The 14,539-nt window shown below is 39.7% G+C and overlaps 1 protein-coding gene across 6 annotated transcripts in view; it reads left to right on the top strand.

Annotated features, from left to right (window-relative positions):
- The window catches only part of LOC149449847 (glutaminase kidney isoform, mitochondrial), a 172,622-nt gene that overhangs the window by 92,136 nt on the left and 65,947 nt on the right, over positions 1-14,539 (top strand). For all 6 annotated transcript variants that reach the window (XM_089692706.1, XM_089692705.1, XM_089692707.1 and 3 more), the window contains exons 8-11: positions 1,428-1,460; positions 5,201-5,259; positions 7,485-7,551; positions 14,054-14,104. In XM_089692706.1, the coding sequence (XP_089548832.1) occupies positions 1,428-1,460; positions 5,201-5,259; positions 7,485-7,551; positions 14,054-14,104 (210 nt within the window). The remainder of the gene's footprint in view (positions 1-1,427; positions 1,461-5,200; positions 5,260-7,484; positions 7,552-14,053; positions 14,105-14,539) is intronic.

Below are 14,539 nucleotides of genomic sequence, written 5' to 3'. Positions count from 1 at the left end.
GCAGTTTCAAATTGTGGCTGTACAAAGTTATTGTAATTGTAGTGGGTTGTGTTTTTTTAGATCTTTCATTCTCCCCTTATTTCTGAACAAAAGGTTTATCTTGCTTTGTTACAATGTTTAAATGCATCTAAACCACAATTGGTGCTGCATTTTGGTCACCAAGGCTACAGGAAGGGTTTTATTTGGTAATATGACACATTTATTCAGATGAACCAAGGAATAGACTGTTTAATGTGCAGAATTTAAAGAAAAACTGTCATATGGGAGATCTAACTACTGCCATTGCTGACCCATTCTAGCTTATTCTACAAATGCAAGTTGCCTGGTTCTCATAGTATTCTATGTAGTTAAAAATCTGGTGTCAAAGATTCAACCTGGCTTCCAGTGGGCTAAGAGGTGGCTGGAATACATTTTATCAGTTATATTCACAATAAACCTTGAAATCCACTTTTACACTGAATCAGGAGCTCAAAATTCCTGGCATTTTGAGTGTCTGCAGCTTAGACATGAGGTTAGGACTCTGTTCGGCCTATGTGATGTAGTTTTACTCCAGCCATATGATACTCAACTGATCTCCAGATGCACTGGAAAGAATTTTCTATTTCTGCTTTGGCACAGTTGGATCTGTGAGAAATAAACCTTTACAACTGCGGTATTTTCATAGGGTATAATATACTTCTGCCCATCTATACAAAATGTGTAAATGGAACAAATGCCAGGTATTGGACAAGAACAGGTTTAACAGTGAGAAAGGAGGTTTGCAGAGTTTGATGTGTATGGTTTTTAAAAATTCATGAACTACAAAGGAGTGCTGCTGTCCAGGGGAGAAACTGATAAGGCAAGCTATCGGAGTAAGAAAAAATGTGTTTATGATATACTACAATTGCAGCAGTGAAGGAAGTATTTCTGTCTGGCAATGTACTGTGGGGTCCATAGATGCATTTGAATCCACTTTTATTTTCCTGTCTGGATTCCACCAATTAACTGGTACTGCAAGTCTGGGCAGCAAATGTTGCAGAAGGGGAATGTGCCGTAACTGCGAATTTATGCAAAATAAGTGTTATGGGCAAATTTGTAACATTTGCTAGTTTGAGTACTGCCATTTGTTAATGAATCCGCATAGAATCTGGGATGGAGAAATCCAGAGTTGGTAAATATATCATAAAATAATGTCGGAGAACATCCTGGCAAATGATTGATTGGGGAACGCATGGTGACGTTAACACATGTCCCTTTATGGAGTGTAGAGTGTAGCACACGGAGAACATAGTTTCATCCAACTGCACAGCATTTCAGTCCTGATGGTGGTCACTGACTGTTTTTTGATATACATTATGTTGAGACCATCACATTTGTAAAGACTTGGCACAATGGAGTACATATACAACTAATCAGTGAAACCTATAACTTTGTATTTTTCCCTGCAGCAAGGATCAAGCAATGCAGAAAAATTTGACTATGTAAGTATTAAAGATTTTGCATTTCACATTTGCAAGATTGAACTTCTTATTGCATAGAAACAAACAAAAACTATTTGTTTTTTATTTAAATGTACATAATTAAAACCTTTTATAGATGAAATGTATCCTTAACCATTTGCCCTCCAGAGGATTTACCCCCCTTCCTGACCAAGCCAATTGAAATTTATGTTCTTTTTTTCCCACAAATAGAGCTTTCTTCCGGTGGTATTTGATCACCTGTGCGGTTTTTATTTTTTGCGCTATAAACAAAAAGACCGACAATTTTTTTTAAAAACAATATTTTTGACTTTATAAAAGATATCCAGTAAAACAATTTAAAATCAAATTTCATCATAAATTTAGGCCAAAATGTATTATGCTACATGTGTTTGCTAAAAAAAAAGAAAAAAATCCCAATACGTGTATATTATTTGGTTTAACGTGAACGTTTTATAGCGTCTACAAATGGCGGTGTATATATACTGCAATTTTTTTTTTTATACTAGAAATGGCGGCAATCAGTGTCTTATTGCAGGACTGCGGTGGGAACTGACTGCCACTGGCATCCCAATGACACTAATACAGTGATCAGTGCTAATAAAAAGCACTGACACTGTACTAATGACACTGGGCAGGAAGGGGTTAACATCTGGGGCGATCAAAGGGTTAACTGTGTGCTGTTTTACTGTGTGTGCGGTCTGTGTTTTACTAGGGAAACATGCTGCTGTGTATTTCTCTGCTGGTTAAAGTACACATGAGGAGTATAATATATTAGGAAGAATAGACTGAAAAAAAGAAGTCAGGACATAATCCATATTTCAACTTTTTCCCTCCCAGTGCTGTCCTCGCAAAGTGGAACTGAATATAGAGACTTCACATCGCAGTGATTTACCTAATTCTATGAATGCTTCCCAGGTGCCTGTGCCTGGGCCTGCTGACAAGTAACTCAGACCCTGGGTATTACATTGTGGGAATCAGTGCGGGTTCCTACATTTTTCTATGTAAAACTGTCAGGACTGTCCCTTTTTTTTACCACTAATTTTCTTCTGAAAATGTTAGTTACCTGGATATCTCTGGCTTCAGTACTTTCTGTGGCATTGACTTCAAGAATTGAAGTCCGATAGGTAACAAGCATTTTCAGAAGTAGGTGAACAATGGAAACCTACACATCTTTCAGTACAAATGTCTTCTAAGGTAAGTGCTATGTGCTATAAGGCCTTTAGTTCTTCTGTTAGATTACACCACCTCCAGCAGTTTTTTCTTAAAGCAAATGCCAAGGCATAATAAACACATATGCAGTACATCTCTGCAATATGTGCATATATACCCATGTGTTACCCCAGTAAAGACTTTGAAGGTAACGGAAAGCAGATCAACAGATTTTTTTAAATAGAAGAACAATCTGTTGCTCTGCCAAAAATGCACTCTGATTCTTAATCTGGCCATAGATGGATCAAATCTTGCCTGGTTCAGCAGGAACCAGCCAAGATTTGATCAATCTATGGGCGGTGGATTTGTTGCATGCAATTAATACTGGTGGCTTTACCCACCAGCCGCAATCATTGTGTTCTGCCAACAGGGAAGTCTGACTGTTGATGGGGAATCGAGCAATGGGGGAAAGTCACATCATCTATGGCTTGCCTAAGTCTTGTGGGCTAACGATACACAGCACGTTTGTAGATTCAGTAGAGTTTCTTATAGTTCTGCCAATCACAGTCTGTTGTATGCCCCTCCAGTGTATGGCTGTAGTTTTGTATGTGCTTGAATTACAGGGAGGTGAAACCTCCATCAATCAACATGGAATATACTGCCCCTATAGTTTTTAGCTTTTTAGTGGGTATAGAGGAGGAGGAAGGGAGTGGACTGTCATTTGCCACTGTGTTAACACTCACATGTGTGGCCTGCACAGATAGGAAAAAGGAGGAAATGAACTGCTTAGAAACTGAAGCATGCTCAGCAGATGTGGCAAAAGCTGGGGTACACATTCTCCAGGCTGTAGCAGGACACTGGGAGGGACAATGAACAGCGTATCAACTAGGTTTAATTGCAAAATGCAGGAAACAAATCCCATAGTGACTGAGTGAATATATATAACACGTACTGACAGTTTTTAATGCTGTGGGTTTAATGACACTTTAATAAGCAGGTCTACATTTGCTTGTTATACATAACATCAAATGGATCCCCTCTGGTTTAAATTTTCAGCTCCACACCAGCATATAGTAAAGATGGGAAGATCTCAACTAGCATAAAACTATTAATTAAAAAGATGTAAATCATATAAAGAAAATGTTATAAATTCACATTTGGATGTGCTCTGATTGGCACCCCGGTTTGCACCTCAAAATAAAACCCAATAGGAATGCCGCCCCACTTGTTACACTCAGGACATGGGTGTGTGTTCCAAATGCCAGAAGTGACGTATTAGCCCAAAGCCTCACTGAGTGTGTTTCAGTATCCGAGGAGTGCGTTATGCACAACAATATTTTTAGCTTTATTTATTTGTAAAGATAAGTTTATTGATGGGGTTTACATACACAATAATGGATAGGTGTACTAATAATAATCATGTATCTCACACACTCACACTACATGTTTACAGTTGTTTTTAGCTAGAACTCATGTATTACGTACATGAACTCACGTATGACCATTTCCACGGCAAATACTGCAGCACCCATATTTTTTTTTTTTTTTTTTTAGCCTATTTAATCAATGTATCCCAAATATATGCAGTTATAATGAAATCTAGCTATTCCCTGTATCATCAAACAAATTAGCAAGCCTGCTTGATGAGTAATCTAATACAATTTGATTAAAGAATATTTAATTGAATCAATAAAGGCCATTTTTAGAATAAAATAAATTAACATGTATCCCAATAATTGCCTAAATGGAAAAATTTTAAATGTTCATTAACAGTGACATACATCCAATAATAAAATCTGTAGGTAGTTAGGGATGTGAAAACAAACTATATAGTATCTTACAGACTAATTATTTATTCCCCTACAATATAAACACATAAGGTATCTTTTTAAAAAAATGTTTGCAGGCTTTGTGTTTTATCCCAGTTACATGATAGTTTATTTTGGGTTTTTTGAGATATGCAAAGAGAATCACACAAACATTTGTAGGTAAAATACACTGTATATAACAATTAAGCAATGACAGATAAAAATAAGAAATGCAAAAATATTGGAAAATGTAACTAGAAACGTAGCTATGGATGCCTTGACAAATTGTGCTCAAACCAAATGTGTGTGTCACAGGCCTGGTCAGAGACTAGCTTATTCCAAATTGTGATTGTAGTATATGCAAGAGTATGTAGTAGCACTGACCAATCGTACCTCTCTAGAGAGTTGCATTACTTTTAAAGGTTGGTTTGCACATTTTCCTGAAGGGATTTCGTCTGTCCATAATAACATTCGTAAAAGCTTTAATAAATAAAAGTATCCTCTTTGAACCCCAAAATCAAGGTTACGGTACTCTCTCACCCAATCTGAGGGTTGGTTGTAAATCTGATTGTTGCCTAATCCTGCATTAGTGTGATTTGCTTTGTCTTTTTTATTATTCCTTCTGCAAAGATGTTTTATTTACCTCCTGTTTGATGCTGGCCTCTTTTTTGGTAGGTCTGTGACTATCACTAAGGAATATTGGGATGCTGTAGGAAACAGAGCAAAGGATGAAATACTAGGCTTGCCAGTATTTACTTAACATCTGTCTTCTGCTTTTTGTAGGTCATGCAGTTTCTCAATAAAATGGCTGGCAATGAATATGTTGGGTTTAGTAATGCCACGTAAGTACATAAAAAATGTTTCAAATGTGGATAAAGTTTAGTTTACATTATTTTACATTTATTTACATTTATTGTAAAAGTGAATGTATAGTGGTTTTATTCATATTGTGTATTTTGGTCAGGACAAAAAAAACTGAAAAACTCTCCTTATGCATGTATATTTTGTACTGAAGGTTGTTTTATGTATACCTAGCTGTGTCACTCAAGTGAATGTATCCTGTACTGCCGAATTCCTTATATTTAAAAAAAAAAAAAAAACCTGAAAAAATACATTTGAATTATAATTTATCAAATTATCATTTGCTTACCATGATTACTTTTCAGGTGTGCTAAAAGATGTACCTTGCTTACAGAACAGGAATGAGCCATAAGCGCAACCACAATGCAGGCTGAGGTTTCTCTCCAGATACATGTAGCTACAAAGATTCTTTATCAATAGTGTAAAGACAAATCGGCAAATGCAAAACCGTTAAGGCCTCATGCATATGGAAGCCTACAAGCACTGTGCTGAGGCATAAAATCCCTGGTGCTTTCTGACATCCAGGAAACCACATGTGCCATGTACAGCCACCGATACAAGTGAGTGGCTGTACGTATCCAGGCTTGGGTAAACTCCCATTTGGGCAAAGTGCCATATGCCCATGTGCGTGTTAACACAGATACAAAAGCTATTGGCGTTTACCCGAGTACTCCCAAATCGCCTGTCAACCCTCTCCTCTGCAAAAGATAGATCTTTTACCCGCAGTCCATTTATGAAGCAGTTATATTTGTGTTCCTAAGCCGGGGAAGGACACAGCACTTTTAGACTCCTGAAGGCCCATATCTCTGTTAACAACAGATATAAAAATTATGGCCATAGTCTTTCAAATAGATTAACATGAGTGATGACTAATGCACCCAGATCAATCAGGGTTCATCCCAACTAGGTCCACAGCTGTTAACCTTAGACGGCTATACTTCAATCTTCAACTCCCAGTGTCTAGTTCAAGAAATAGAGCTCTTTTTTGATTAGATGCCGGTAAGGCTTTTAATAGTGTTGAATGGCCTCATTTGCGGAAAATATTTAGTAAAGATTTAATTTAGGTGCTGATTTTTATTGCTTGGGTGAAGCTGTTATACCAGGCATAGATGGCTTGAATAAGAGCTAATAACACTGTCAGAGCCCTTTTCCCTGTATAGAAGTGCTAGGCGAGGATGTCCATGTTCTTCTCTATTATTTGGCGTGGCTATTGAGCCATTGACAACTGGTATATGCTTAGATCCATCTATAGTGGGATTCAAAAGAGGGAACTTAGAAGAGAAAATAGCTGTATACGCATATGATGCCTTATTGTTTCTGGGGGATACGTATGCTTCCTTTGAGAGCCTGATTGGTCTAGTAGAGAGATTTGGGACCTTTTCAAGCTTTACAATTACCCACTTGCTGCCCAAACCATTTCTAACACATCTCACATACATATAAATATATGGGCTTCCTACATAATTATCTAGTTAAAAAAAATGCAAACATTATATATTTTCTGAAAGAAAAGGCCCTGGAGAAAAATTGGTGGTTACTACAATTTTTCATGTCACATGATATTTGTGCAGCTGTTTTTCAATGGCACATTTTTTGGAAAAAATTTACACTAATAAATTTGAACACAATATAATAATCAATAGATATTGAATATGTAATGCCTTAAAATTGTGCACGCTCGTGGAATGGCAAAAAACTACTGTACTTAAAAATCTTCATAGACTATGCTTTGAATACCTTTTTTACAGGTTTCCAGTGTAGAGTTAAACAGGAGGTCTGGTGCGAGAATTATTGCTCTCACCGTTACATATACGTGCGAGACCTACATATGCTTTCACATTTGCGCCTAAATTATTTTTTATTTATTTTTTTATAATCAAATTTATTGCTATCACAAGGGATGAGCAGTATCCCTTGTGATATCATGGCCAGTGACAGGTAGTCTATTAGACCTAGATCTCCCCCTGTCCTCAAAAGCATCTGACTAAACTTAGCTGGGTTTGATCAGATGTTTTACAAGCCAGTAACGGCTTGTAAACAGCAAAATCCTTGTCACATCTGGTTTTATATAGATATGAGCCTCTGTTTGTATACAATAGCAGTGTATGAATGGAACTGTTTTAGGTCTTTACATTTCTAACCTTTTTGTTGTTTAATATTATTGTGCACTGTGTAATGCTTTTTATGTCTGTAAAACCTTTTTTAGGTTCCAGTCTGAGCGAGAAAGTGGAGACAGAAATTTTGCCATTGGATACTATTTAAAAGAAAAAAAGGTTGGTCCTTTTTTATATGCAGCTTGGACACCTATCTCAAAAATGATCATGTCGGTCAGTGAAGTCAGAATAAAAAGGTGCTTGAATCCTAGATAAATTCTGCATATTGTTTCATTTCTGTATTAAGGGCTAAATGCATTTTTGGCAGTTTTGATTGTCTCCTTGGTCTTGCATAGTCCTGTTCAAGAGTTGCTAGTCTGTTTTCTTTCCCCACTTTCTTAGATGTTGCTGCCTTTTATTCTTTATTAACCACTTGCCTACCAGGCACTTATACCCCCTTATTTACCAGGCCAATTTTCAGCTTTCAGCGCTGCCGCACTTTGATTGACAATTGCGCGGTAATGCAACATTGTACCCATATGAAATTTTGATCATTTTTTTCTCACAAATAGAGCTTTCTTTTGGTGGTATTTAATCGCCACTGAGCGCTTTACTTTTTGCGCTATAAATACAAAAATTGCAAAAAATTTGAAAAAAAAAAAGTTTCTTTGTCTCTATTATAAAATTTTTCAAACAGGTAATTTTTCTCCTTCACTGATGTGCGTTGATGAGGCGGCACTGATGGGCACTGATAGGCGGCACTGATGGGCACTGATAGGCAGCACTAAAGGGCACTGATAGGCAGTACTAATGAGGTGGCACGGATAGGCGGCACTGATAGACAGCACTAATGAGGTGTCACGGATAGGCGGCACTAATATGCAGCACTGATAGGCGGCACTGATAGGTGACACTGATGATGGGTACTGATAGACGACACTGACTGGCATCACTGCTGGGCACTGACTGGCGGCACTGACTAGCACAACCCCTGGGCACTGACTGGTGGCACTGACTGGCAGCACTGGTGGGTGGCACAGGTGGGTGGCACTTCTGGGCACAGGTGTGTGTGACACTGCAGAGTGGCACAGGTGGGTGCACTGCTGGGCACAGGTGGGTGCACTGCTGGGCACAGGTGGGTGATCTGCTGGGCACAGGTGGCCGGAGCTAGTGGGCGCACTGCTGGGCACAGGTGGGCGAAGCTTGCGGGTGGCACTGCTGGGCACCGATCATCAGGGCACTGATCATCAGTGCCCTGATGATCGGTGCCGATCCCCGCTCTGACAACTGCCGGGTCTCGGCAGTACTTTCCTCACGATCTGACAGCGTGAGGAAAGTGCAGCCGAGAACCGGCACTTGCATTTTCCTCTGATCAGCGTGTCATTGGACACCGCTGATCACGTGGTAAAAGGCCGCTGTGATTGGCCTTTTACCACATCACGTGATCAGCTGTGTCCGTAGGACACAGCGATCACGGAGATCGCCGGGTGCGCGCCCCCTGGGGCGCGCAGGAGAGCGCGTTCTGGGAGGCCATCATATGACGTCCACCCAGAACTGGCCGGCCGCAGTGCAGCCGTCATTCGGCTATCTGCGGTCGGCAGGTAGTTAATATGTCAAATGGTCTTACAGATTTGCACTAGTTCTCTGAACTACAGTCAGGTCCATAAATATTGGGACATCGACACAATTCTAACATTTTTGGCTCTATACACCACCACAATGGATTTGAAATGAAATGATCAAGATGTGCTTTAACTGCAGACAGTCAGCTTTAATTTGAGGGTATTTACATCCAAATCAGGTGAACGGTGTAGGAATGACAGCAGTTTGCATATGTGCCTCCCACTTGTTAAGGGACCAAAAGTAATGGGACAATTGGCTTCTCAGCTGTTCCATGGCCAGGTGTGTGTTATTCCCTCATTATCCCAATTACAATGAGCAAATAAAAGGTCCAGAGTTCATTTCAAGTGTGCTATTTGAATTTGGAATCTGTTGCTTTCAACTCTCAAGATGAGATCCAAAGAGCTGTCACTATCAGTGAAGCTAGCCATCATTAGGCTGAAAAAACAAAACAAACCCATCAGAGAGATAGCAAAAACATTAGGCGTGGCCAAAACAACTGTTTGGAACATTCTTAAGAAGGAACGCACTGGTGAGCTCAGCAACACCAAAAGACCCGGAAAACAACTGTGGTGGATGACCGAAGAATTCTTTCCCTGGTGAAGAAAACACCCTTCACAACAGTTGGCCAGATCAAGAACACTCTCCAGGAGGTAGGTGTATGTGTGTCAAAGTCAACAATCAAGAGAAGACTTCACCAGAGTGAATACAGAGGGTTCACCACAAGATGGAAACCATTGGTGAGCCTCAAAAACAGGAAGGCCAGATTAGAGTTTGCCAAACGACATCTAAAAAAGCCTTCACAGTTCTGGAACAACATCCTATGGACAGATGAGACCAAGATCAACTTGTACCAGAGTGATGGGAAGAGAAAAGTATGGAGAAGGAAAGGAACTGCTCATGATCCTAAGCATACCACCTCATTAGTGAAGCATGGTGGTGGTAGTGTCATGGCGTGGGCATGTATGGCTGCCAATGGAACTGGTTCTCTTGTATTTATTGATGATGTGACTGCTGACAAAAGCAACAGGATAAATTCTGAAGTGTTTCGGGCAATATTATCTGCTTATATTCAGCCAAATGCTTCAGAACTCATTGGACGCCGCTTCACCGTTCAGATGGACAATGACCCAAAGCATACTGCAAAAGCAACCAAAGAGTTTTTTAAGGGAAAGAAGTGGAATGTTACCTGACCTGAATCCGATTTTAGCATGCATTTCACTTGCTGAAGACAAAACTGAAGGGAAAATGCCCCAAGAACAAGCAGGAACTGAAGACAGTTGCAGTAGAGGCCTGGCAGAGCATCATCAGGGATGAAACCCAGCATCTGGTGATGTCTATGCGTTCCAGACTTTAGGCTGTAATTGACTGCAAAGGATTTGCAACCAAGTATTAAAAAGTAAAAGTTTGATTTATGATTATTATTCTGTCCCATTACTTTTGGTCCCTTAACAAGTGGGAGGCACATATGCAAACTGTTGTAATTCCTGCACCGTTCACCTGTTTTGGATGTAAATACCCTCAAGTTAAAGCACATCTTGTTCATTTCATTTCAAATCCATTGTGGTGGTGTATAGAGCCAAAAATGTTAGAATTGTGTCGATGTCCCAATATTTATGGACCTGACTGTATATGTGATGTTGTGGGGGAACAGTTGACATGGATTGTTGTATATTAGTTAGTTATGGATTAGTTAGTTGTGCTGTATCTGATGGTTTGATATGCTGCTCACATATGTATAATATTAGCATCTGCACCTGCATGATATATGAGCTTGTGAATATTGAAGTTTGAATGTAAGCAATGCAGGTTTTCATTGCTGGTCATTTCCATAAACATGGTCAGAAGGTGTGTTTAGGTGTTTCAGTGTTACTGTGATGTATTTGTATTAAATCTGAATGAATCCAATATGACATTCACATGAGTGGCCAAATTCAGAAATTAATTTGTGACTAGGTACATAAAATTAATTTTCCATATACAGTCATGGCCGAAATTGTTGGCACCCTTGATATTTCTCCAGGAAATCATGTATTTCTCACGAAACGTATTGCATTAACACATGTTTTGCTATACACATGTTTATTCCCTTTGTGTGTATTGGGACAAAACAAAAAAAGGGAGGAAAGAAAGCAAATTCGACATAATGTCACACAAACCTCCAAAAATGGGCTGGACAAAAGTATTGGCACCCTTTCACAACTGCGGATAAATAAGAATGTTACAAGCATGTGATGCTCCTGTAAACTCACCTGGGGCAAGTAACAGGTGTGGGCAATATAGAAATCACACCTGAAAGCAGATAAAAAGGAGAGACGTTCACTTAACCTTTGCATTGTGTGTCTGTCTGTGCCACACTAAGCATGGACAACAGAAAGAGGAGACGAGAACTGTCTGAGGACCTGAGAACCAAAATTGTGGCAAAATATCAACAATCTCAAGGTTACAAGTCCATCTCCAGAGAACTAGATTTGCCTTTGTCCACAGTGCGCAACATTATCAAGAAGTTTGCAACCCATGGCACTGTAGCTAATCTCCCTGGTCGTGGACGGATGAGGAAAATTGATGAAAGATTGCAACGCAGAATAGTCCGGATGGTGGATAAGCAGCCCCAAACATGTTCCAAAGACATTCAAGCTGTCCTGCAGGCTCAGGGAGCATCAGTGTCAGCGCGAACTATCCGTCGACATTTAAATGAAATGAAACGCTATGGCAGGAGACCCAGGAGGACCCCACTGCTGACACAGAGACATAAAAAAGCAAGACTACAGTTTGCCAAAATGTACTTGAGTAAGCCAAAAGCCTTCTGGGAAAACGTCTTGTGGACAGATGAGACCAAGATAGAGCTTTTCGGTAAAGCACATCATTCTACTGTTTACCGAAAACGGAATGAGGCCTACAAAGAACAAAACACAGTACCTACGGTAAAATATGGTGGAGGTTCAATGATGTTTTGGGGTTGTTTTGCTGCCTCTGGCACTGGGTGCCTTGACTGTGTGCAAGGCATCATGAAATCTGAGGATTACCAAAGGATTTTGGGTCGCACTGTAGGGCCCAGTGTCAGAAAGCTGGGTTTGCGTCCAAGATCCTGGGTCTTCCAGCAGGACAATGACCCCAAACATACGTCAAAAAGCACTCAGAAATGGATGGCAAAGAAGCGCTGGAGAGTTCTGAAGTGGCCAGCAATGAGCCCAGATCTAAATCCCATTGAACACCTGTGGAGAGATCTTAAAATTGCTGTTGGGAAAAGGTGTCCTTCCAATAAGAGAGACCTGGAGCTGTTTGCAAAGGAAGAGTGGTCCAAAATTCCGGGTGAGAGGTGTCAGAAGCTTATTGATGGTTATAGGAAGCGACTGATTTCAGTTATGTTTTCCAAAGGGTGTGCAACCAAATATTAAGTTAAGGGTGCCAATACTTTTGTCCAGCCCATTTTTGGGGTTTTGTGTGACATTATGTCATATTTGCTTTTCTGCCTCTGTTTTATATTTGTTCCAATACATACAAAGGGAATAAACATGTGTATAGCAAAACATGTGTTAATGCAATACCTTTTTTGTGTGAAATACTTGATTTTCAGGAAAAATATCAAGGGTGCCAACAATTTCGGCCATGACTGTATACCGATTATAAAATATGTTTCTACTTCAGGGTAGCCTTCTGATTACACTGGTTACGCTTGAGTAATTCTAAAGAGCTCCTGTTGCCAGACTATTCATTTCAACAACAGTCTTTCCATTAGATTATTTATGCATTTAATGTATTTTATCCATGATGTTTACACTTTAAAGCTTCACTTGTGAAGACACCCAAAATCTCTGAGATTGCTACTCTGTGCTGCTAACTTGAATGTGATGTCAGTAGCTCCAGCACACTCAGAGCTGTCACTCAAGTGACACTGTATAGTATTTCACTTCACTCCTCCCCCATCATCTACATAAAAGGTTATGCGGGGAGGTAAGTGAAATGGTGGAGATGCTGGGTCAGCACAGACAGTCTTCTCCTGTTCTGGGCGTGGCTAATTACTATGATGTGCAAGGTGGAAAGGAGCTATGCTAGGGAATTGATGCTTGAGAAGCAGTTACAATTTTACAACAAGTTTAAAGGCATTATGCAAGTGAACAAATCTTATTTATGGAAAAGGAAAATACTGGAAGTAAAATACTTGAATTTTTTTCCTGTGATTTTTCGTGCATTTTTGGTTTAGTGACATGATTTCTGCTAGCTTGTCTCTTTTTAAAGAGTTTACAAAATATGTACCTGATTTGCCTCAGAAACCACTTTTCAATGGGTCTTATGACTACACCGTTGCCAATGTTGTCTCCATTGATTATCACAACAGTATTTTAGTGATGAATTTCCCTAATAGTGGATTCCCAATGGATGAATACTTCCTGCAGTCCTGCTCCTGAAAATCTTCACTGTGCAGCATTGCCCAGTGCTGCTTATTGTGTTCAAAATAGGCCCGACTATACTTTCTGTGCCTGAACACCTACAGTTCATGTTCATTCCTATGGATAGTCTTTAGTTGGAATATGAGTATTGACTCATATATAGTTATTACCTCACTGCGAATATGGTAAGCACCGGGCCCAGCCAGGACGGTTTTGAAGAGTGTAGTGGCATATAGCCTGCATATTATTGTGCAGGCTATTTGCAACACATAGGATCGCTGAGAGGCTGATCCAGCTGCTGGTCCAAGCATCTGGGTGGATCCCAACCATATGGTCGGGATCTTTTCAGAGCCCAGACCTGCTCTGTGACATCAGCTGACAGTGGGCTTTAGCCTGCTGTTGACTGAAAGCAACTCACAGGAGTGCATAATTAAGTGCACTCCTATGGCCTACAAAAGTATAGCCAACTTTTGTCAAATGACCATACTTCTCATTTAAAAATAGTCAATGTTCCACTTTAACAAGTTGATAGTTAATCATTACTTGTTTTGCTTCATGTCATTGGGCTTGAACTTGTGTAACACGTTTTATGTATTTTTACATTAAAGCTGTTTCATATTGACTGTCCTATAACATTGCATATGTTTTTCTTCTTTTTTTTTTTAAACCAGTGTTTTCCAGAGCACACCGATATGGTTGGAACATTAGACTTTTATTTCCAGGTAAGCGAATTGACATCATAGTCAAGTGGACATCAGAAAATGCTTTAAAAATCTTTAGTTATGTTTTTTTTTCTCTTAAAGGTTTCGTGTACAATGTAATAAAGGCTCCAGTGCCCTTCTGCCAGGCACTACTGTAAGAGCCAGATGCACCATGGACCCTGCATGCTCCAGTTTTGGACATTGCTCTCTTCATTATTAGTGCGTTTAGCACTTGCAAAAATGCCATTACGTTTTTATATTGTGTTCAATGTAAAAAAAAAAATGTCCGTGATATCCATCCATTCTGCAGTCACCACATGGTGGATACAGATGCACTCTTGCAGATCCTAAAATTTTGGTCTTAATAGATCTTGTTAGGTAATTCTATATATGCTCATATACCCTCCCTTGGCACTGTCTAGTGTGTGTAGCACCTGTGCACTTAGTTCCTGCTGC

This window comes from Staurois parvus, unplaced genomic scaffold (genome assembly GCF_062004578.1).
Source record: "Staurois parvus isolate SC_StPar_1 unplaced genomic scaffold, SC_StPar_1.0 ptg000601l, whole genome shotgun sequence".
NCBI classification, from domain to species: domain Eukaryota; kingdom Metazoa; phylum Chordata; class Amphibia; order Anura; family Ranidae; genus Staurois; species Staurois parvus.
Note: the sequence above shows the minus strand (reverse complement) of the source record. Positions and strands in the feature narration are given on the sequence as shown.